This window comes from Heptranchias perlo, chromosome 12 (assembly GCF_035084215.1).
Source record: "Heptranchias perlo isolate sHepPer1 chromosome 12, sHepPer1.hap1, whole genome shotgun sequence".
Classification (NCBI taxonomy): Eukaryota; Metazoa; Chordata; class Chondrichthyes; order Hexanchiformes; family Hexanchidae; genus Heptranchias; species Heptranchias perlo.
Genome location: NC_090336.1, coordinates 19,930,331 through 19,955,042, shown reverse-complemented (window position 1 = coordinate 19,955,042; position 24,712 = coordinate 19,930,331). Strand labels below are relative to the sequence as shown.

Sequence of the window (24,712 nt, the reverse complement as noted above, 5' to 3'; positions counted from 1 at the left end):
TTAAATGTAAGAGATATTTACATAAAGGGTTGTGAGGCTGTAGAATGAACTACTGGAGTTAGTGATTTAAGCAGAGACCATGTCAACATTTAAGAATACTCTAGATAGGGTGTTGATAGAAAGTGGGATAAAGGGATATTGGAACGAGGCAGGTACATGGGATTAGGACTACTTCTCATGTGCAGCATAAACGTCAACACGGATTGGTTGGACTGAACAGTCTCTTTCTATCATGTAATTTCCATGTAACTCTCTCTCTCTCTCTCTCTTACATTTCTTGTCTGCTTTTTCTCACTCCCTCTTTCTGCTTTCTCTAATTTATTTTCTCCTGAGTGCACCTCTGCTCCAAGTGACACCATTTGTCTTCTTTCCTGCGGCGGAGTCCACTGCCCCTGAAAGCTTATGCTTGTGGTGGTAACACAATGATGCTCCCTGTCTGCTCAGTTGTCAAGTCATGGACCAGTTAATTGCTTAAGAGAATAATTTGGCTGGCAAGGCCTCACTGGATATGGTGGTGCATTTAGGCCAAAATCAGATAAACAAAAATGGCTCCACAAACAGAGGGACAGATCAACTAGTTCATTTCAGAATCATAGTTAAGAAGTAAAACCATGACCTGTGCATGGCCATTTCCAAATCATCCTTATTCATGATAAACAGCACTTTCAACTAGCAAGTACGTTTGGAACTGCACCTCTGAATATACACAGTTAAAAAAAAAGTACATTTTCCATTTTTTAACAATTGAAGTACAAGTACTGGAATGCCCTACAATTTTTAGTTACAACAAGCTGAAAACATTTACAACAATGCCAGTTCCAAATTTCTCTCTCACTCATCCCCAATCCTGCTATTTTTCATGAGAATGGAAATGGATTTGAGATTTCCAGTTTCTCAATTTCCCAAAAGACACACCGAATACTTGTTTCAGGTGCACTTGCTGAACTTCAGCCTATTCTATTGTCTCTTCCTCCTCTCTCTCCAAGAACAGCATTTTTCCATCAAGGACTGCTATAAAAACATCTGGAGAAACCATGAGGTTTCTCAACTTGCTGATTGGACACTTAAGCCCTGAAATAACTGCAGTCCTGCTCCACTGGCGGAAGTGGTGGGACTTCCAGGTTCCCAGGGAGACAGACACTGACTCATCATCCCTTTTGTCATTAAATCACTCATGCCCTCCACCCTATCACAGACCTTACCTTTTGTTCTTTCCTCCCCTCCCCTCCCTCTCCCCCCGCCCCCCTCCTTTCCCTGGCTCTGTACTTGCTCAAAAACTTTAACTCTTAACATCTTCCAATTCTGACAAAAGGTCTTCGACCTGAAACGTTAACCCTGTTTCTTTCTCCACACATGCTGTCTGACTTGCTGAGCTTCTCCAGCATTTTCTGTTTTTATTGTAGACAGACACTGACCCTGTCAGAAATTCCAGGGTCAGTTAATTTGAATATTGCTGGATGGGACTGGATTGAGAGTCCTAGCAACAATAAGGCAGTTATGTTCGGGGAGGTTCAGAAAATAGGGGGGCAGACCAGAGGAAAACAGAGTCTAAGGCCCCATGCAGGATTTAAAGGTCTGCCTCAGCTTGAAGGAGCTAGGTAACTTGAGGAGAAATGGAGATGGCCCCTGCAAAAGGTGCAAAAAAGAGGTCTGCAAGCTTTGCTGAAAATGAAGTGGAGGTAACGCTGTGTGAAACTAAGCAGAGGAAGGATGCCATTCTGGAGGCAAGTCACCTGCCAATGCAGCTGCCCGTGTGATGTGGAAGGAGGTGGCTGTGGAGGTCAGTGGCACCTCACCAGCCTCAAGGACTCCCCTACACGGTAGATAGCAATATAATAAAATGACACAGACAGCAAAGGTACAGGACATGCTAATTAAGCGGCATGACTGCCTGGTGGAGCCGTCAAAGAGAAGCCATCACTCCTTGCCCTCGGTGTTTAGGCACTGAACTATGGGGTTTCACAGAACACATTTTACTCCATGTGCCAGTGTGTCTCTCACATGGATTCCTCCACTTAACATCACTTCACATCTTGCCATGCATGTCTGTCCTTTGAAGCTCATCTCCAGTGTCCCAACTTCCTGCTGTCGCTCTCCACACTTTGAATACCAACAGCCATTGGAGATAAAGACCGGAGGCTGCTGCCATTTCACATTTATGCATTTCCTTCCAGGCAAAGTTAGTGAACAATGCCAGTCAACAGCAGGCTACAGGTGGAGGACCCCCAGATATCCAGCAATTAACCCACAAGGAGGGAGAGGCCATGGAAATCCTGAGGAGTAACTCTTGCTGAGCTCTAGTAGACAGAGAAGTTGACGGTCCTATCCCCACAGATGGTTCGTGATAACTAAGTGCATATATGATACGCTCTGATTATGATAACCGATCAGAGCTTGAACAACTCGTTTGAAACTCCAAAATAAAATAATGCGGGTATTATTCAATGAGAGCAGAACTGTGACAATAATTGACTTTCATTTGTATTCTCAGAACCAGCAAGCAAAGAGAGAGCACAGGAAACAGCCAAAGAGATGCTGGGCCCAGCTAATTCTGGCACCAGTTGCAGAAATTTGGCCGCTCCATCACTTTCACTCTCACTTGCACTCACTAGTCCAGGTAGAATCTTTAGGGATCACCAAGGTAGTGTAGACTTGGAGCTGTCACTGGGTGAGTCACTGAGTACAAGGAAGCCCGAGGATGAAGGTGTGGAAGTAGAGCCTGATATTGCTGAATAAGGAAATGTCAATTCCTGATTTATAAAACGACTAGACAATGATCTCAGAGGTCATGCCAGGAAACAAAGGATGATCGCAGACTATCAGACACGTGAAGGCACTGCGCAGTCTCTCAGCAGATGTGCAGCAGTTGGCTGGCACTCATTGTTCTCCAGCCCCACACAGCCAAAATTCAGTTCTTGTGAGACCTCTATAGACAACAGTGAGGTGACTTGAATCCTGTAAGTCTAGCGTGGAATTGAACCCAGGTCTAGGATTGGAAAGATCAGTTTGCATGTGATGTAGATTGATGCAGGTTCCCTCTTGCTTCCCTCCGTTATAGTTGGAGCCTGTCTGTTGCTTCAAACAAGACCACTAATGAAGAAATTCAGGAATGAAGAATTTGAAGACTTGCAGATGAAGATCTCAAGATTGATCCACAGGCCAGAAAGTGTGCCTGCTTGGACATGTTGGAGAGAATAAGTTCTTGCATTAGGGAAATGGATCTGTAATTACCTCTATACTACAAGGGATCCTACTGCCCCCCGCCCCCCAAGAGACGGCATTGCCAACAAGCCAGCGAAAATGGATAGGACATCCTCCTCCCTCCTGGTAAATTTCCATGGATTGTTCCCCCCATAATAGAACAATCAAGAATTATTGTTTTAAAAATGTATCCAAAGTCAGTTACCTTTGTTGTCACTTACCAGTCACTATTAGAACCTTTCGACCCCTACCATCACAGGAAACTGTGCGTTATGCAAAATGACATTTGGGGTGCTCAGAGACAGAGTGAACTTCCATAGGAGTTCTCCCGATCTTCCGGTGTAATTATGGCGAAAAAGCCATGGGAAACCCTGGAAATATGACGTAAACAGCGTTTACACCCTTTCTCTCCGGTTTCTGCAGGACTTCCGCTGCAGCTCACGGCAGACGATTGGGAAAACCTCAGTGGAAATTCAACCCAAAGATTTGACATCGCAGGACATGGGAATAGTGGCATTTGTGTAGAGAGAGAGACAATTTCCCACCTATGTGTGAACTCCACCAACTTGCTTAGGTTGAAGTGTTTTTTGCCCAAGTATGGTGGTTTTGAACTTAATCTAATATGACCCAATTTGATGCATTTCAGGGCCTCAGGCTCCATTGCTTGTTGCTTGCAATAGATTCAATCATTCTACAAAACTGTGTCATTCTAAAGGTACTGGTGTGGTGAGGATTGTAATTGAATCCTGATGAACACATTAACTAGTTGGCCAAGTAACTAAGTACGTGGGCCAGGGTCTATAAACTCCAGATTCCTATAAGTGCCTGGCAAGCCTTCAACTCATCACCCACTCAGTCATGCAGTCAGCAGCTCATTCTGAGCAACACAAAACACTCAACAAGGGCAATTATTTAACGGAGAATGGGTTCGATTTCCAAAATGAGCTGCAGCACCAGGGCGGACGTTTGACCTGGATTGATTGTACTTAACTTCAAAATGCAACTTTGAATCATATTTTGATTTTATCAGGGATTCTATACAACGGGTGTGAATGGGAAGGGGGTCTGTTTCCTTTGGGATTCTGCACAGTGGGAAAGTATTTGGTCCTTTGGCAACTATAAAATGGGATTGAATAGGAAAAGGTTTGATAAATTGGAATTGAATGTATGAAGAAGGTAGCTGCCCATTTGTTAGCAGCCCTTTCAATAGGACTATAATTACAGAGATGGACTGTTGGTATCTCATAAACGCATAGTCACATGCACATGTAATGAGTCCTTATGTTTTTCATTGCGAAAGGAAATCAAATGTATTGCATGTTTGTGCCTCAGCAAGTCTGAGACCTGATCAGCCAGGGTTCCAGCTCCTGATTACTATCCAGTGACCTCTGCTGGAAAGTGTTCATGTGTGTCGGATTAGGACAAGATTAATTTGGCTTTGAGGCCTCCCATTGTTGATTAGCCTCACTTGCTCGGTTCAGGCATAAAGTGTGGGTACTTGAGCAACTTACCAGATGGTGGCTGGTTCCTGTGGACCTCAGCACGATGCAGTGCCACCAGCAGTAGAGAAGGGGAGAAAATGGAGGAGAAGAAAGGAAAAACTGCTAATAGATGTGTCCCGTTTGTAAATGGAGAGATCTTAACCATGCATATGCTCCACCGAGCCGCTCCACATCCTGCTCACACTCCACATCTCCTCTTGTTCCGCAGCCAATTTGCTTCGTGTGAACTCGAACCACATTTGTGGAGTTGACCCAGAGCCGGTTAGTGAGGCTGGCAAAGTGGGCGCCGTTATTACTGCAGAAACCAGGCTCCAGAATATTTAGTCAGTGGGAATGGGAACCAGATGTTGGTGTTTTTCAGGTGATATCGGACTGCACAGTGGGCCACTTCCTAGCAAAACACAACCACTGTAGGAAAAACATCATTACACTGTAATAACTGCAATAAAAAAAGATTAATAGCATGAGCTTTTATTAGAATAGAAGTCTTCATTCACAGTTTTTTAGAAGTGTTTTGGAAAAGGTTAGTCAGTCCGCAGAAACTAGCATTGAAAGGAGTTTGCAGGGCTCCTACAGGTTATTTAAAGTGACTTTTTCATTCAATTTGTTAAATTGCGGAGGACGGGATGGTGGGGCGGGTGGGGGTGGTGGCAGTGCTGGAGTGCCACAATTTCTTATCTTTTCCTCTTAAAGGGGCATCACCTTGACGAAAAGGCGATTGGCAAAACTTTTTTTTCCATTTGTTTGCCATCTTATGACATGATCTTTGTCTGTATGCAGCATTACATCGCAAGTGACTTAAAACTCTTTTGCCTTTTCTCTCTCCCCAAATAAAAATGGTTGGTCAAATATTTTTGATGAATAGACCCCTACCTTACGGTCCATTCAGACTCCAACATGCTGCTCCACCTTTCTATGACACCAACCTGTTTAGACTGTGCCACAATTAATAAACACACAGGGAGATGTGGCTCAACCCAGCTCTTCTGACCCTACAACTTGTCTTAGGAGCTTTTAGTCCACTCATAATTCTCCTCAATAGGGGGCTCCATCCAAATTCCTGGGCATGTGAAAAGACTATGATTCATGCAGGTTTTCCTCCCTACAGTTTCTTTCCTCATCTCTTCTGAAGGTGCTGACTCTTGCTGGGTTCTACCAGGTGCTGGCAGCCTCTGATATCCAATATCTTGCCCAATTATCCATATTCATGATTGGCAGGTAACTCAATGGCATTGAAGTGGGGGGGAGGGTGGAATTCAGAGCCGAGCCCCACATCATCCACACACGCACAGTACCAGGAGGAATTGCTGGAAGTGAATCCTGGATACTATTCCTCTTCCAAACCCAGGAGTCCTGAGATTAACAGCTTCTCTAGCTGAGATCAGCTCACTCAACACAGAACAGGGATTCAAGGCAGGATCTTCCCGGTATGTGCATACTGCATAATCTTGTTGCACCACTGGGAAAGTGTTACATTGTTTCTTGAGAACCATAGGTAAAGGGCTTAAGCCCATATGCAGGAAAACACTGAGATTGAAAGGAGTAGGAGAGAAGATGAGGTAAATAGGAATTAGTGATTAGATGACATGAAGCTCAAGTTCCAAAAACCTGCAGATTGCAGGAGAAAGGTGTGGAGTTCCAGGTTTGAGGCCCTGGGAAAGAATGGGTTAGAGTTGGAGACTTTTTGATTTCGACGCAGTGAGCATTCAAGAAGAATAAAGAGTGTGTAGGTTGGTGTATTTGGAGCTTAGAAGGAAGAAGAACAGAAAGTTCAAAAAGTTCACTAGAGATGGTACAGAGGAGATTTACGAGGATGTTGCCAGGACTGGAGAATTTTAGCTATGAGGAAAGATCGGATAGGCTGGGGTTGGTCTCTTTGGAACAGAGAAGGCTGAGGGGTGATTTCATTGAGGTGTACAAAATTATGAGGGGCCTAGATAGAGTGGATAGGAAGGACCTATTTCCCTTAGCAGAGAGGTCAATAACCAGGGGGCATAGATTTAAAGTGATTGGTAGAAGGATTGGAGGGGAGCTGAGGAAAATTTTTTTCACCCAGAGGGTGGTGGGGGTCTGGAACTCACTGCCTGAAAGGGTGGTAGAGGCAGAAACCCTCAAATCATTTAAAAAGTATCTGGATGTGCACCTGAATTGCTGTGACCTACAAGGCTACGGACCAAGTGCTGGAAAGTGGGATTAGGCTGGGTGGCTCATTTTCGGCTGGCACGGACACGATGGGCCGAATGGCCTCCTTCTGTGCCGTAAATTTTCTATGATTCTATGAACCATTAATCGGTCAAACAGAGAGAATAAAAGTTGCAACAGAAAGAGATGTGAATGAGGGATTGCTTATCAGATAACAAATTTTTTATTTTACGATAAGAATATTAAAAGGTCAAAGGTGAAAGGCCATTTGACCCATTGAGGCTAATTCCTGGAACATGAGGTGGGTGTTAGAGGAGCCTGCTCTGACCTTACATTAGACGTAGATGTATACTTTTCAGCAGAAAACATTGGATAATGATCAGGAATTAGGATCAGCCTGATTGTCTTCCTCTCCCTAACCTAGGTGTGCCAAAATCAGAAAAGGACTAGACTGTATTCACGTTGACAGATTATTTCAATTAATTAGGTTCGGAAGGACCAGGGGTCATGTGTACAAGTTGCTCAAGGGCAAAACTAGGCTAGATGTCACGAGGTTCTTCTTTTCCCAGAGGATAGTGGACCTATAGAACAAGTTGCAGGCTCATGTGTTGAGTGGTGACTCGCTACATGCTTTCAAAAGAAAGCTGAATACTAAGCAATATAAATGATGCTCAAATGTGGTCACCTGGATTGGTTTTTGATCACCTAGATTGGTTTTTGATCACCTAAGGGGGTATATTTTCTAGATTTCTTTCTGCTTAATTTAGTCTTAGGGTTTTAAAATTTTTTTTTTTGCCTCTCCCAGGAGATTACATGGCTGCTGGTGGGCAGGGTGGGGGGTGTTATGAAACATGATGCTTTTAAGGCATCCCGACTTTGTGGGGCAGGCTTGATTGACCAGCTGGTCTTTTTCTGTCCATCATTTTCGTAACACACCAGAACTTTACAAAACAGCACCTTTGCTTACAAAGTGAGAAATAACAAAGCATATTTGGGCACCAACCAGCGAGAGGAGCACATACTGACCAGTTACTTAGATTTCAAATTATGAGGAGGTCACGGCAGATACGAAAAGCACGCAGCCAAAATATTCTCCCAAGCAGAACTATAGAGGGAGAAATAGCAACCCTGTGATCAATGTGAGAGATTCCTTGTACATCCCAGACACTTATGTTCTGTTAGGGAAGCAAAGTGCCACAACTGTTAGCAAAAGACATCTTCCAGATGGTGTTGAGCAACAAGGGCGGCTGGTAATATTCCTGAGGGGACACCAGGAAAAGTATGAACATGCTTTTATGGTCATAATGGAAGGGGCGGGAGGAAATCCAGTGATAGTAAAGCTGTTCCTTGTAAAAAATCCCCATTATTTTAGTGGTCCACCAAGTGGTTGCACAGATTGAGATTGGTACACTCTCGGAGTTGTAGGACATTACATGGTTGAACCTCTTCATTCAGGGAAGCCTCAGACAGAATGACAGTTGTGGAAAGAAGCAGAACTCAAGAGCCAGGTCACCCAAGAGAGGTGCAGGCCTATGGAGGAAAACATAGTTGAAGAAATTTCAGTAAAGGCGAACATCAGGGTAAATTTAATGATTTTGCTGTGAATTATGTATGTTTTTATCTGTTTATTATGTTATCAATTTTATTTTATTACTTTGTGCTCAGGTTACTAATCAAAGCAAGATGGTGGCTAAAAGCATTTTCAAAAAATATTTTTCAGCAATTTTATTGGTTCCTTTTGTCCTTCTTGCTATTCATTAATGGCTGCTGTTTCCTAATTCCTCATTGAGAACTTTACTACCTCTTCAGTATATTTCAGGCAATCCGTACTGTTCATTCAACAATAATTTGTTGTGATTTGTTGCTTTTTGATGACTATGATATTTGAGCCAATCAAACAAGTATGACGCTTTGATGAGTGACGGATGTGCCCTTGACATCATGATATAAGGTTACGTCAGTTATATGTGATGGAGGAAGAGACCAGCAGAGGGAGTGCTTATTGAGTGTAAACAGAGGAGGAGCCAGTGAAGGCTTGGGGTTTGAGAGGAACATGTTGCCAGGGAGAACACTGCAGGCTTGGGCGGGAGACAGAAACTGTGAGAAGCACATGGGAATAAAGTCCTGTTATTGTTGGTATTCATTGTCTGAGTCTATTCTAATGGAACCTGAACACACCAGTTTCAATCTTATTAATGACCCAAAGGAACGTGTAATTGAGGCTGAATTCATATTAACAATAGCGTCTATTGTTCGAAGAATGTGGCAGTCATTGGCAGCTCTCATTTAGAAGGCAAAAGATTCTGAAATTTTTTAAACTGACAGTAAAAATGCTGATAATTTTGTTGGAGTAAATCTGGTTTGGGGGTAGGGGCGGTCATTGGCCGTAACAAACTTTAAAATATGAAAAGTTTGACAATACTTCACCAGTTGTCTAATTGTGTGCAATTTTCTGTCCTGGTCAATCTCTCTATCCCTCTTTCCATCTCCTCTACACTCCACCTGGCTCTCTGTCTCACTCCACCCCTCCCCTTCAGCTTCATCAGATTACAAAGGGACATGGGGGGAAAAACCTTTACTGTCCACCTTGCCTGCCCCAACGTTCAAAATACTGAACTGCATTTTATCCCTTTGTCTATCAGTCGTTCCTTTTGTGAAAAATCTGTAAGGTTGCCTGCTGAATTTGCTGATAGTATCTTCCTCCACTGTTCGCACATTCACCATTTTCCCCCTTTGCTCCTCTTGCTGCCTCTTTCGCTCTCTGTCTTTCCCACGTTAACCATACGTTGCGCAATCATCTTTCTATAATACATTAAAAATCTTATGTCTGCACACACTTCCTGTCTGTGCCACTTGACTTCCTATTGCCACGTTTTTGTCACAGGTTTTGTGTCAACATTTTCCATTATAAATTCCTATATCCACATTTATTATGGATAACTCATTACTCTGAATCCACAATCTGGCCACTGGGTTCCAACAATTCTCTCAAAATGCAATCTGAAAAATGTTTTTCAATGACATTTTTCTGCTTAATAATTGACATTTCTAATGTGCAAAATAAGGGTTTAACCAAAATCAATTTTTAAAAAAAATATCATATTTCACAATAACATGATTAAATATATCCATTAAATTGTCTTTTGTGTATTTTAATGCCTTCATTGAAGGTTTTGTTTGAAGGCCTCAGCCTTTCCCAGAAGCATGGGCTTGGCCCTGATATTTCTGCCTAGAGCCGTGACATTGTGAGCTGAATTTGGATTGTGCAGTCTGAACATGCGCAGTGTACCTAATTTCCCAGAATGTATCAGTACTCTTCAGTCAGCTCTACTGACCAATATTTGTTTTTATAGCTTCTAATACTTTCAGTTCAAAAGTTTTTCAACATTATTTGAAGAAAACCTAGAGGACAAATTTCAAAACCTTTACTGAGATAAAATTGATATTGGGCCTCTTTTATTTAAAAAGATGTGTGTGAGAGAGAAAAAATATGAGTGGCCTGATTTCACACTTGTTGTAGCCTTTGTTTTGTGTTCTATTAACATTTGAAAGCGAGGGGGGAGAGAAGTGTGTCTTTCTTAATTTAATGCTACTTCAATTTTTTTTAAAATTGAATTTTCATGCCATCTGATTAATTGTTTTGTTGACAGTTATTGAAAGGTCAATGCTAATGGCTTAATGAGACAGAGATTCTAATTTCTAACACCTATGAGATAGATGGAGACAGAGAGAGAGAGAAATGTACAAAGGAGAGAAAGGCAGACAGGCAGTTTCTTTCCTCATTTTAATTTGATTTCTTTTAAAAAAAAACAAGCTATGTTTTGAAAACAAACAAAGCCTCTTTGAGGGAAACAGATAGAAAGATTGGGTATGAGAGGTTTGAGAGGAGGAAAATTAATTGAGGGTGAGGGGGCCTTTGGCCTCTCACCACCTGCTGTTGGATGGAGAGTTAAGGGTGAGATGAGACAGGGGAAGTGGAGGATAAAGGAGCTCAGCAGGTAGTTCATAGGAAAAGAGGTAGGGGTAGGAAGGAAAATGGGTAGTGGGAAGGTGAAGGGGTAGGGGACAGAATGGAGTAGGGCATTGGGGAAGCAAGAGTAATTGGGATGGAGATGGGAACAGAGCAGCTGAGGGCCACATTTTCCCTGCAACCCCCAACCCTGAATGCAGCCTGCAGCTGTTGAAGGCTCCTTCTCCCACTACACCATGCCATGCCGTACCATCTACCACCTCCCACCCAAAAGGAAAGAAGAAAAAGACAGAGAAAAAAGCAAAAAGAAAAGTTAAGGGGAGAGAAGCAGAAGAGAAATAGAGAGACCGATCCAAAGGAGGAGAGACAGAGAGAAAACAGCAACACGAAGACAGTAAGAGGCAGCTAAGAAAGAGACTATATTCTCCAACTTACCATGTACAATGCCACGGGAGCTTGATTAGTATGATTGCACGCACATGCCGATCACCTTTATCCATTATAAATTCTTATGTGCACATTTATAATGGAAACTGCCTATGTAAACTTTTCTTGTAATTGCACTCTCTCCAGTGGTGGTGCTGTAGCACCTCAGTTTTGTGTCTTCCAACTCCTCAGCCTGTACTGCAGAGAGGCTCCTATGCTGGAACCAACCCTACTTTTCTGCTTCCCAATTTACTGTAAGTTTTGTCAAAGTATTATATTCAAGAAAGGACAGGATGGATGACTGAAAATGGGGACCGAATTATGACTCCCACTGTGGTCCAATTATGTCTCGCCCTCTAATCCCTGTTCACCTTCAGATTACATTTAGTCTTGACATCGCGATGGGAGATCGACTAGTATTAAGTAACTATGTACGTGTACAGCAGAGGGAGCTGAGTCCTGGTAAGCTCCCAGTTGAATGTGGAAAATCAACAGGTATGAACACATTGATCTTGTAAAAGAAGGGATTTCAATTTCATTTGAAACCATTCCTACATAAACATTGTTGGTAATGAATAGCAAAAGCAGCTAAAGTAGGTGAAGAGAAATTAAAAGCTTGCTACCTGTTTGGGAGAGGGAAGATGGAGAAAAAACCTGACCCATCTGACTACATGTGGTCCAGGAGTCTGCTCTGCATGTGGCCTCACAGGTGTTGGTCCTGCCTGTATTTGATGCATATTCTACAGTGTCCTCAGTTGAAGAGATAGGAAAGGGAAATGATTGGATTCAATACTACTGAACCTGAGCAGAATAGGACTCTACTGCATGAAGATATGGAGGAATTACAAGATTTATTGATGCTCTGACTAATTTAGGGGAGAGTGTTGATTGGGACAGTACTGGAGCAGCACCAACTAATCATTGCACTGCCAGGGCAAAGACAATATGAGAAACAATCTTCTTTCATCAGCTCAGCCAAATGCAGAACAGATGGTGGATCATTTTCAAACATAACTAAGGCAGTCAACAGTGAAGAGTGACTTCCACAACGTGGATTGTGAGCTCCGAACGCCGATTATCAAAGGTTATGCTTCAAAGAAGTCAGGTCAACTATTAGAGAAAGACTGCGATTGAATAAAGCATTTAGAGTTGTTATAGTCAGTTGAATTATCAGAAAGTGGAGCAGAGAATGAGCCAAAAACCATCGTCAAGAAGGGAAATATTAAGCAATGGTAACAAAACTAAAGGACAATAAAGGCAAAAGCAAGTAGTGTTATTTCTGTGGAATCTGTGTCGATCTGTAGGAAATTGAACCAGCTTTATACTACTGCCAGTCACAATGAAAAATTCTGACAAAGAGCAAGAGAGCTGAAGTAAAACCAGAAACAAGGCAGCGAATAAAAGGGCAAAGGTCGCCAAGTCACAAATACCATGATAGCAGTTCAGAGGAGGAGGACTACCTATTTCATGTAAAAGAGAAAACTAGACAAAAGGTGAACTCTGTGTCAACTGAAGATGTGGCAACTATGCTCCAAATTAAGGGTGTACCAGCAAAAGTGTTGGTTGATTCTGAATGCGTGAGAAACCTTATTAATGAGTGCAGCTTCAAGAAAATCGAGAGAAATGCTGGTTCAAAGCTGAGACTGTAAAAAACCCCAAAAAAGCTGTTCCCTTTTAATTCTGACACACCTTTGTCAGTGTTTCGTAATTTCGTAGCAATGATAAAGGCAGGAAAGAGAGTCACAACTGGCGTAATGTACTTTGTGTGGGGAAATACTGGGCTTCTTCTAAGCCTACTGATGGCGCAAGACTTGCAGTTGCTGATTAGAAGTGACAAATTAAATAAACTGAAGGAAAGGAGCATTGATAATGAGATAGGGAAGTACTTTCTGAACATCTTCAAAAGCAGTGGTAATCTAAAGTGGTGCAAGTGAAACTGTTCATAGGTGAATCAGTGCAGTGTGCCACATAAGCACACAGAAAATCCCTTGGAAAGAAAATTGAGAAGAAACTAAGTGAGCTAATGGAAAGTGATATAATTGAAGATGCAGAAGGTCCTAACCTGGGTATCACCTGGCCATATCAAGACTTAGAAATTTTGATTATGTCTAATTATGTATGTATATGAGCTCTGCAAACAAATCAATCAAGCAAGAGTGACATGAAATACCAATGCTAGATAAAATCATTGCACAACTATGAATGGTACCGGGGCTTACAAGGTTAAATTATGAAGATAAGTTGCATAAACATGGCTTGTATTCCCTTGGGTATAGAAGATTGAGGGGTGATCTGATCGAGATGTTTAAAATGTTAAAAAGATTCATTAGGGTAGATAAAGAGAAACTATTTCCTCTGGTGGGAGAATCAAGAACGAGGGGACATAATCTTAAAATTAGAGCTAGGTCATTCAGGAGCGAAATCAGGAAGCTCTTTTTCACACAAAGGGTAGTGGAAATCTGGAATTCTGTTCTCCGAAAGGCTGTGAATGCTGGATCAATTGGAGCTTTCAAGTCTGAGATCAATAGATTTTGTTAGGTAAGGATATCAAGGGATATGGAGCCAAAGTGGGTAAATGGAGTTGAGGTACAGATCAGCCGTGATCTAATAGAATGGCAGAGTAGGCTCAAGGGGCTGAATGGCCTACTCCAGTTTCTATATTCCTAACTAAATGGATTATGTGTGCTCTCCAAATTGGATTGGAAATCTAGATTAAAATTAGATCAGTTTGAAATAAGACTAGGAAGCAGTTATATCACAAGATTCCCCACTCGAATCAATCTCAAATGATACAGAAGATGGAAATTGAGGATCTTGCCTGTGGCAGTGACATTTCAGAAAGTTATGCAACAGAATGTATACCTGGGTGTTGAATGTGTTGTGTGATATGTTGGCTCATGCACCAAGCCATCTGGAATACAATGCTCCATTAAGAACCTTGATGAAAAGAATGGGAAAAAAGGTGCCATGCATACTCTTAAATAGGTGTGAATTTATTGTTCATTTGGTCCTCAAGATGTCTCAAAGTACTTCGCAGCCAATGAATTACATTTGAAGTGCTGTTGTTATGTAGGAAGTCATTTTGCACACAGCGATGTTTCACAAATAGCAATAAGATAATGACCAGTTAATCTGTTGTTTGGTATTGGTTGAGGGATAAATGTTGCCCAGGACATTGGCAGAACTCCCCTACAGTTCTTCAGATAGTACCATGGGATCGTGTAAATCTATCTTCGCAGGTAGACAAGACCTCAGTTTAACATCTCATCTGAAAAATTGCACCTTTGACAATGCAGCATTTCTCAGTACTTCACTGGAAGTGTCAACCTAGATTATGTGCTCGTCTCTTGAGTGGGTCTTGAACCCATGACTCAGAGGCGAGAGTGTTACCACTGAACCAAGCTGACTCTGAATATTTGAAGGAAATGGAAGCTATTCAGAAGGCAGCTCCACTGCAAACTGCCATTTAAAAGAGAAGTCTATTAGTGATGGTCATGCAGTGTTCACACGTTATACCTAACCTCACTACAATCACAGACCTACTGCCATAGCTGGTAAGGAGAGATGTAAAATTCCAGTAGGAAGTCAAACTTGGAGAACAATTACAGCAGTTGAAAGATTCAGTGTTTAGTGGTGCTGCTGTGTTGATACAGGGAAATATTAACGTGACTCCTGTCGGTCGTGAAGCAGTGCTAACTCAGACTGATAAACTGAGAAACAGAAAAAAAAAATTTCAATATTGTGAAATGGGCAATATGGACTATACTACAAACCTGCGTGTGTGTACAGCAAAGGGTACATCGACCCAGAGGTCATGTCATTTATTTGATAAGCACCTGGCCAGAATTTAGAGGGTCAGTGAGTTTGAATGTGGCTGCTGTAATCTTGTGAAAGAAATGCTTCCTCTTAAATTTATTCAGCTAAGTTGCATGCGCACAGTGATCAGTACTTAGGCATTTCTTTTGCGATAACGTTAAAAAATTCAGGATCACAAGACAGACAACAATAGATGTTGAAGTGAATGTTGACCCTGTAGTCGTGTATGAAAAGAAAGAAAGAACAAACTTGCATTTCTATAGTGCCTTTCACATCCTCTGGACGCTCCAAAGTGCTTTACAGCCAATTAAGCACTTTTGAAGTGTAGTCACTGTTGTACTGTAGGAAACGCAGCAGCCAATTTGCACACAGCAAGATCTCACTGACAGCAATGAGATAATGACCAGACAATTTGTTTTATGTATTGGTTGAGGGATAAACATTGGCCAGGACGCCGGGAGAACTCCCCTGCTCTTCTTCAAAATAGTGCCATGGGATCTTTAGGTCCACCTGAGTGGGCAGACGGGGCTTCGGTTTAACATCCCATCTGAAAGACAGCACCTCTGACAGTGCAGCTCTCCCTCAGCACTGCACTGGTTTTAGCCAAGATTTTGTGCTCGTCTCTGGAGTGGGGCTTGAACCAACTCAGAGGTGAGATTGCTACCACTGAGCCACGGATTGCTACAGACTGCTAATGGTTAAAATTAGATGATGGTCTGAAGAGGCATCTTATTGACCTTTGTGTTAGTGAAGCAACCACAGACCACTTGTGTGGTTTCATAACTACTATCCCTCAGCCAAAACAGATTAACTGGTCATTTATCTCATTTATCTGTCTGTGGGAACCTTGCTGTGTGCAAATTGGCTTCTGTGTTTGCCCACAAAACAACAGTGACTACACTTCAAAAGTTCTTCTTTGGATGTGAGGTGCTTTGGGATGACACGAGGTTGTGAAAGGTGCTATATGCACGCAAGTGCAAATTCTTTCGTTCTTCTCCTATACCGAGCAAGATCTCTCTGAGACATTTCTTTCTGTCTTTTGTCTGCAGGTATCGCCAAGGTCCTCACGTATGCCAGTCGCGGTTTGGGAATGGATGTTGCCTGGGGTGGATCGCAACACTGGGTAGTGGACAGTGTATAATACGTAAGTTACAATAAGATGCTGAGAGCAAATGCTTCAGTGCGGGTTTGTTTTTAAAGGGATCTTATCTCCTTGATGATGAGTGTTTAAGCAGATTTAGCTCCCCGTGTCAGCCTGCTCCAAAATCTGTGCTGCTGTGCCACACTTTGGCAGTCCACGGTCTTTGTTTTGTTCAGACATTCTCTCAGTGTGTATCTGTACTGCAGTGTACCTGTGTGAGAGGCAGGTGAGGGCATTCTCTGGTGGCACAAGCATCAGTTTTGCCTGCCAGTGGCCAGACTCCTCCCGGCCTGAGACTGGGAATGTGGTGTGGCGTATTGCCGGCTCTAACCTATGTCCTGCTGCTCTGTGCCATCCAGATGGGAATACATTGCCACAACCATTGCTTCTATCCCCCACCGCCACCCCCCCCACCTCCCCATTTCCTGAAGGTGCTGACTCTGTTTGGGGTATGCATAGACGGACACTGGATGCCCTCCAAGTGCCAATTCCTCATGTGTGAGCCTAGACAATGAGTGTCAGAAGTCTGTTCAACTCTGAGGGCATCACATCCAAAGCAGGTCCTATCCTCACCCAATATCCACACGTCCCTAGTCTGCCAGCCTCTGATCCCCGTCCCACCAGCCTCTGATTCACTACCTGCCCCTCCCCATGTATCAGCCTCCTTTGCCTCCCATTCGAGTGCATCAGCCTCTGTTTCCTCTGTGCTTCTCAGTGTATACACCTCTGATTCTTTCCTCCCTTCCCCACTGGTGTAGCAGCATCTCAGTCTTGATTCACTCCACCCACCCCTGAAGTGTCAGTGTCTGATTCTCCATGATTCAGTGTCTAATTCCCCCGGCTATTTCAGTGTCAGACTCCCCTTCGCCAACCCCTGAATCCCTGCAGTATGAGCCGAGACTTTTTGCTGTAAAGGGAGAATGGGGGCAACACAGAACCATCATATTGACTGTGTAGAATTGGAAGGGGGAGCAGCGGCAGAATAGGGAAACAAAGTGAAACTTGGGAAAGGAGAACTCACATCGATGGAGTGAATCGGGGAGCGGGGGCAGCAACATGGAGACAGAGACTCGCAATGGGCTGGAGATTGGAGACAGACATACAGGTGCGGCTGGCGAGTGGAGAGAAACACAAAGCAGACTGAGGATTAGCATTGAGCACATGGAGGTTGTGGCATGAAGACAGACACATGAAGCAGGTGGGAGGGAGAATCCACGTGCGAGTCATGCACGGTTCCCTCATAGCTGCACGTGTGTGGTTTATAGTGTGGAGTGACTGAAGAAATCTAACCATTCAATAAGCTGCTGACATAATAGGAAGATTATGGATACACTGACTGAGGTAAGGTGTGCTGGAGCACTTAAGTTGCAGAGCAGTGACCTATGGGCCTTGTGTCTGTTATTCTCTCCCACCCCTCATGCTATGTTCAGGCACTCAATGCAGAGTTCAGAGAAGCAACAATCAGGGTCAGGTTTTGGAGGCTGTAGGGAGATATCCCCAGGTTGGCTGCTGTACATCCGCAGCCCAATGGGAAAGTATTCCCCAAGGCCACAGCTGCACATCTCGCCCTGTAGGAAAGTATTCCCAGGACTGCTACTGTACATTTCTGGCCCTGTGGGAAAGTATTCCCAGGACCACTGCTGTACATTTCTGGCCCTGTGGGAAAGTATTCCCAGGACCACTGCTGTACATTTCTGGCCCTGTGGGAAAGTATTCCCAGGACCACTGCTGTACATTTCTGGCCCTGTGGGAAAGTATTCCCAGGATCACTGCTGTACATTTCTGGCCCTGTGGGAAAGTATTCCCAGGACCGCTGCTGCACATTTCTGGCCCTGTGGGAAAGTATTCCCAGGACCACTGATGCATGTCTCTGGCCCAGTGGCTCAGAGTGGTGTTGGCAGAGGCACTGAAGCACATTGCTTGCCACTGATTACGATGCAGTGATGAAGTGGCTCGGCCAAATCTGGCAATGGGGAAAAAGTGGAAGTTTTCTGAACTAAAAGAAAAGAAACTAATTATTAATTGTTTGCAGATTGTTTCAAGGTCGAAATGCTGTGGGTTAGTGCAGACTTTTTCTCTGAGTGAGTGCTGCACGTTAACCATGACTATCTTGCTTTGTTTATAGCTGTTTGTTCCTTCGGATGTGGGAACGGTTACTGCGTCGCACCCAACCTCTGTTTCTGCAGTGGTGGACAACAAGGAATCTCCTGCTCAGGTAACCATGGCAGCTATCAGCTGCTTTTGTGATAATATAACTGTAGAGTCTGGTTTTGGTTTCACCGCAGATAGGAGGGTGGAGTGTGGACATTTTTCTGAGCGGCAGACACATTATCGTTGGTTTACTTAAAGGTGAGAGGTCCACTTGTTCTGTCCAATGCCACAGCCTCGAGAGGGGTACTCACCATGGGGGAATTTCTTGTTAATTTAGACTTTTATGAAACTTTTAGATATTGGAGGGACAGGCCTGAGTGCTCGGTTTGGGATTCGATGAACATTTTCCTGTTTGTTCTTTTAATTTCAGATGATGGAATGTCCAGTCATCTTCTCAGTGATAGTATACTAAACCACTCAAACATCGATGGTGAGTAAGAATAGACCTCACACTACGTCCAAGCTGGTAGAATTGTATCAATTAAATATTTATAACAAATTTGGGGTGGTACAGTTATGAAGACCCACATAAGCACTGGACAACAGGGCCTTCAACTGCTTCCAGACAAGGCTCCAGACACGGTTATGTACATGGACCACAGTGTATCCTCCCTGCCTCTTCCTCCATTTCCTGCTCCACTTCCTCCTCTGCCTCTTCCTCCTCTTCCTCTGCCTCTAGCTCAGGTTCTTGTCGGATACCTTCATAATGGTGAGGTTGTGCAACATGCAGCATACAATGACAAATCTTGATACCTGCTCAGCTGAGTACTGCAGGGCTCCTCCAGAACAGTCCAGGCAGCGGAAGTGTTGCTTGAGGACGCTTGTGGTGTGCTCGATGATGTTCCGTGTGGCAACATGGCTCTTGTTGTAGGCCTGCTGTGCATGTGGACTTGCGTTTCGGACCAAAGTCATGAGCCACTTCATGAGGGGACAGCCCTTGTCGCCCAGTAGCCAGCCTTTGACTTGCCATGCTGGTTGAAATATTGGTGGCACAGAAGATTGCCGCAGGATGAAGGAATCATGACTGCTGCCAGGATAGCGGGCATTGACCTGCATGATACGTGTGGTCGCACACCAGCTGCACATTGAGGGAGTGGAATCCTTTTCTGTTCTGATTTAAGCTCTGTAATAGATTATGGAAAACAGTTTTCCTTTTTGTTAGCCTTTGCTCAACACAAAGAGAAAAAACACATGTGTAAAATACACTCACACGTATATTGCTTTTCACATCCTCAGGATGTCCTAAAATAATTCACAACCAATGAATAACTTTTCAATAACTTTTGTTGTAAAGTAGAAAAATGCAGCAGCCAATTTGTGCTCAGCAAGGTCCCACAAACAGCAAATGAGTTAAGTGACCAGTTAACCAAGAAAGTACTTGCATTTATTATTTTGGTGGTATTGGTTGAGGGATTAATGTTGGGGTGGACACCAGGAGAATTCCTAACTTTTCTTTGAATAGTGCCTTGGGATCTTTTATGTCCACCCAAACATCCAAAAGATGGCACCTCCGACAATACAGCATTCCCTTAGTACTGTACTGGGGTTTCATCCTAGGATATGTGCTCAATTCCTGGAGTGGGGCTTGAAGCCTCAGCCTTCTGACTCAGAAAGGGAGTGTGACCACTGAGCCAAACTGAAACCTTAAGGTAGACCACTCCATTCATTCTATACGTGGGCTGATACCTTCAACCTGACTGGCTGCAGACTAATCATGTGGCAAGTGATTTACTGAGAAACATGGGCGAAGGGATAACGTCTATTGTGCAAGATAGAAACAAGACTGAATAGATAGAAGAGAAGGTGAATGTGGAAAGAAATAGTGATTAGGCAAGGCCAAGCTTTTGTTTTGAAAATCCTAGACTTTAGGGCGAAGGGAAGACTGAGGGAGGTAAGGAGTTCCACAGTTTTGAAGTCCTGGGAAAGGATAAATGAGTACCGGTGCCTAACCAATGGGATCAGTGGCCCCCAATACAATGCCTTCATTGGGGGGGGGTGGATTTTAATCCTTCCCACCTGGCGGAAACTGGGCGTGTGGGCACTGAAAATGCCCTGGGTTACTTAACCGTCAAAAGCCGGCTGGATCCCATCTTGCCTGATTTTTAACCTGCTCACCTGAGCAGGCAGCAAATGTAGCTGCCTGAAGCCGGCAGTGTCCTAATTGACATATGCAGATCAGGGTCTGATGATGACAATCTGATCTTTTAACTCAGGCCTGAGCGGGGAAACTGCTGTGGTTCTCCCCCCTGCTTGAAGCAGGTCTGAAGAGAATTGGGACATGAAGAGGTTCTGACAGGTAGGTTTTTTACTTTACTTTGTGGGGCCGAGGAGCAGGAAGTTTAGGCCTCCTCTGCCCCAGATGTGCCGCCCCCCCCCCCCACTATTCCCTCTGGCAAGACCCTTCCGGAACCCCCCCCCCCACCAGCCCATACCTACCCACATCCACATGCCGGCGGGCGACCACAGTCTGCCTGATTTTTGCGAGGCTGGTAACTGCTTCCTGCCTGGAATGGGCGGGAAATGGAATGGCAGCATGGTAATGAGGCCCAGCAGTTAAAATTGGTGTGGCCTCATGCTGCCGCCGGTTGGGTTTTAAATTAACTGACTTCCGCTGGGGGTTAAAATCAGGCACTGATCTCCATATGATATCAGTTTACAGAGACTGGTACTGAGAGTGTAACGTTGCCTGACCTTTACTAAAGCTTATGTTGTTTTTTTAGTTTTTATCTTGGTGCAATTGAGATCTTTGAAGAGCCTTTATGGCAAATGCTGTGATGCTCCTGTTTTTGTACTCCTGCTATCATAGTGCTAAAACACCTTTTCCACTGGGAATTCCTCTCCACATCCTCCCCGTGCCCTTCACACAGTTCCTTTCTCTACAGTGTCTTTCCTTTTCAACAGTATTCCCAAGTCTGCCATTCTTGCCACCTAATTAGGCCAGCTCTCAAACCTTTGTCAAGAACACTCTCTGTACAGACAGAATTGTACTGCAACCATATTTTAATCTCCAAAGGTTGTGTGTGTGTGTATGTGTGTGTGTGTGTGTGTCTGTCTGTTTTCACCTTCTGCTTTTTGCCACAGTGCTTCTCCGTGGTGTCAGTGTGGGAAGTTTGTCCCCTTAGCCTTAATTTGGTGCTGAATCTAGGCACCATCTCAATGACAGGATGCATCTGAGTTAAAGCGAGATAGGAAGGGAAGGAAACGAAATGCTGGGATGGTTGATGACACCGAACGCTACCCTAGCAACTGTCACCCTAGTTCTCCGCCATCGGCACTGTCTATGGATTATCTGCCGAGGATTTCGACGGATTCTTCCTCATAGGGGACAAGAGGTCTGAGGTTTGGGGGCTCACCATCTATCTTACATCTCTCTGGTTTTTTGGAACTTTTTCTCCTGGTAAGGAGTAAGAGGTCGTAATCGTTAAGACGATTTGCAGTAAGACCCAAGTGTTGGGATGTAACCTGTAGTGGATGTGATACACGTACATCCAACAGTCGGCTACGTTAGATGGGAGGATTCTTTTTACCTGAATACCTACAAGGGTGTGAGAGAAGGAACATTTCCGGGTGAAGGTTAGAGGCATAAAGAGCATCCCGCCTCCTCATAGAAAGGTTTGTGAGTACTTTTAGACTGAGCACAGGGCAATTGTAACAGGCATACGGGTTAAGTGTACTAGAGTAACGTAATGTGAGTGAGGAATGAGATCTGGGAGTTTGTGTGCATTTGGGGATCCCTGGGGTCTGACTATTCAGTTGTGCTTTGTTGCTTTTACAAACAAAAAATTTGAGTCAATTATGCACAAGACATTTTCTGCACGGTCTGTTGCATATTTGGACAAACACTAGTTGTGTGTGTTTAAATTTGTTTTCAATTAATGCTCGGTTGCAATTAAAGTACTGAATCAGTGAGCTCTCTTCATTTTAATCCAAGTCAGCCCCATAGAATCTACTTGGTTGATTTGGTCACACGAATATACGAACAATGACGGATAGGAAAAGACCCTCTGGTCCATCCAGCCTGTCCCACACAACTGCGATGCCTTGTGCATCACAATATATAGACTCTGCACCCCACCCAAAACCATGTGGTCTCCTGGGAGAGGCAAATAAAAGATTAAAACCCATGCCAATTTGGGGAAAAAAATCTGGGAAATTCCTCTCCAACTCACTTAAGTGATCGAAACGAGTCCAGCAGATCACTCTGGCCCTGATAATTCTGTGCAGTACCTACCTTTTGTACGAGGTGATCTCCCCCAACCGGAAACATGTCCAGCTCTCGCTTGAAGGAATTCAGCGAATCAGCATCCACCATGCGAGCCGGCAGCCTATTCCAGAGGTCCACTGTTCTCTGGGAAATGAACCACTCCTGACATCTAACCTCGATCTGGCCTTGTACAACTTAAAATTTGACCTCTGGTCCTCCCTAACCTATTTAATTGGAACAAACTGTCCACTTGAACACAATCTATTCCCTTCATCATCTTATAAACCTCAATCAAATCACCTCTAAACGTTTCTCTAAAGTGTAGAGTCACATCTCTTTTAGGGATGACTATTTCTGATGTAGTTTTCTGCTTTACAGGTGTGGAGATGTGGAATTGACTCCTAGTAGGGACAGTAAATGTTTCGGAAAAAGAAATGGTTGGAAAAAAGCATTAACGGCCAACAAAGATAATTGCAAATAGGTGATCCTGCCTAGAATATGAGGTCTGGGAATGTCATAGCAAGGAAAGCAACCCATCCATTGTGCACATGGAGGGTATTGAGTTGTCCACCACGCATCCTGGGTAAATCCCACAGATGATTGGCAAGACCAGCTGATTCTGGAATCTCGGGAATGTTTTGGAAACCCATTTCACAACTTAGATCATCTTCTCTTCATCTGTTACGTATGATAGTAAGTGACAATTACCAGGGTGTGTGGGTTCAGGAAGTGGGATATTTGCCTCTTCTGACACCTCAACCACTTGTCTTGCTCCGTGCTTCCTGAACAAGTGTGATAAGTGACTCTGTGAAACTGAGCTGCCCGGTGTGTGTGTGATCTTTGCACGGATTGCATTCGACCTTTGAGTGAAGGGAAAGCAACTATGTCCCATAGCTATAGAAGGCCCATAAGAGTGTGTGTGCAATCTTTGCTGTGTGAGCTTTCTGAGAAGAACAATTGATTGTGAGCTTCATTTCCAATGAAAAGGTTCATTCCCAATGGAGCTGTAATATTCATTACCCCAAAGATTTCCCCTGGATGCAGTGCCTATACTTGCACGGGGGGACATTCTTCCCAGTACGTGGGTTAATAGTCCCATACATTTTCAGCAGATAGCCAACAGGACGAACAAAGGCCAGTACACTCAGGGGTGGGTCTGTGCTGGGATCACTGTGTTGTCCTTCTGGGTCTCAATTGGAGGTAAATATTTGAGCATAAGAACAATAGAATATACTAATCACGTCTTCAGTGATACTGTGTAGGAGGAGATGCTGAGCATGACTGTGTGAAAGAGTTGGCTTCACAGCATCTGGCATACAGTCAGCTGGGAACAATTACTAAGGCTGACAGTGCGAGGGAGTTGGAATAAATTTAGTAGAGATGCAATCAGTTGCACAGGCTCTTTCTGGGGGAAGTTACCGATCTCACAGTGTGGAGGAGCTGGATTCAAGTACCCACAGTGGAAATGGTACAATTAAACATGTGAAGCAATGGGGAGACATTCTGAAAGCTATATTTTTGATAAGGAGTCCATTATTTCTAAGTTAAAATCCTGGTGAAGAATCAGTTTTCTTTAAAAACCATCCTGTCAGCTGATTATATATTTTAACCCTCTTTTGAAGTTGTGTGAGCCTCCTTGTAACATATACTTTTTGCCCAAACTTTGAATTGCAGAAGAAGAATATTAGTTCCCACAAGTAATCTGACAATGAATTCTCTTCTAAGGAGAATATCATTTAAAAAAAATTCATTCTTGGGATGTGGGCGTTGCTGGCAAGGCCGGCATGTATTGCCCATCCCTAGTTGCCCTTGAGAAGGTGGTGGTAGGCCTTCTACTTGAGCTGCTATAGTCTGTGTGGTGAGGGTGTTCCCACTACGCTGTTAGGTAGAGAGTTCCAGAATTTTGACCCAAGTCAGGACGGTGTGGGAGTTGGAGGGGAATTTGGAGGGGATGGTGTTCTCTTGCACCTGCTGCCCTTGTCCTTGTAGGCGGTGGAACTTGCGAGTTGGGAGGTGCTGCCAAAGAAGTTGCTGCGGTGTATCCTGTAGATAGTACTCACTGCAGCCACGGTATGTGGTGGTGGAGGGAATAGATACTTAAGCCAGTGGATGTGGTATTTTCCACGTTCTTCTATCTTAGATTTTATCCTGGTACAGGA

General features: G+C 43.8%; 1 protein-coding gene across 3 annotated transcripts in view; it reads left to right on the top strand.

The window, feature by feature from the left end:
* Positions 1–24,712, top strand: part of LOC137327858 (von Willebrand factor C and EGF domain-containing protein-like) — a 351,658-nt gene that overhangs the window by 56,110 nt on the left and 270,836 nt on the right. For all 3 annotated transcript variants that reach the window (XM_067993723.1, XM_067993724.1, XM_067993725.1), the window contains exons 2-4: positions 16,107–16,201; positions 18,324–18,413; positions 18,720–18,779. In XM_067993723.1, coding sequence (XP_067849824.1) covers positions 16,107–16,201; positions 18,324–18,413; positions 18,720–18,779 — 245 coding nt within the window. The remainder of the gene's footprint in view (positions 1–16,106; positions 16,202–18,323; positions 18,414–18,719; positions 18,780–24,712) is intronic.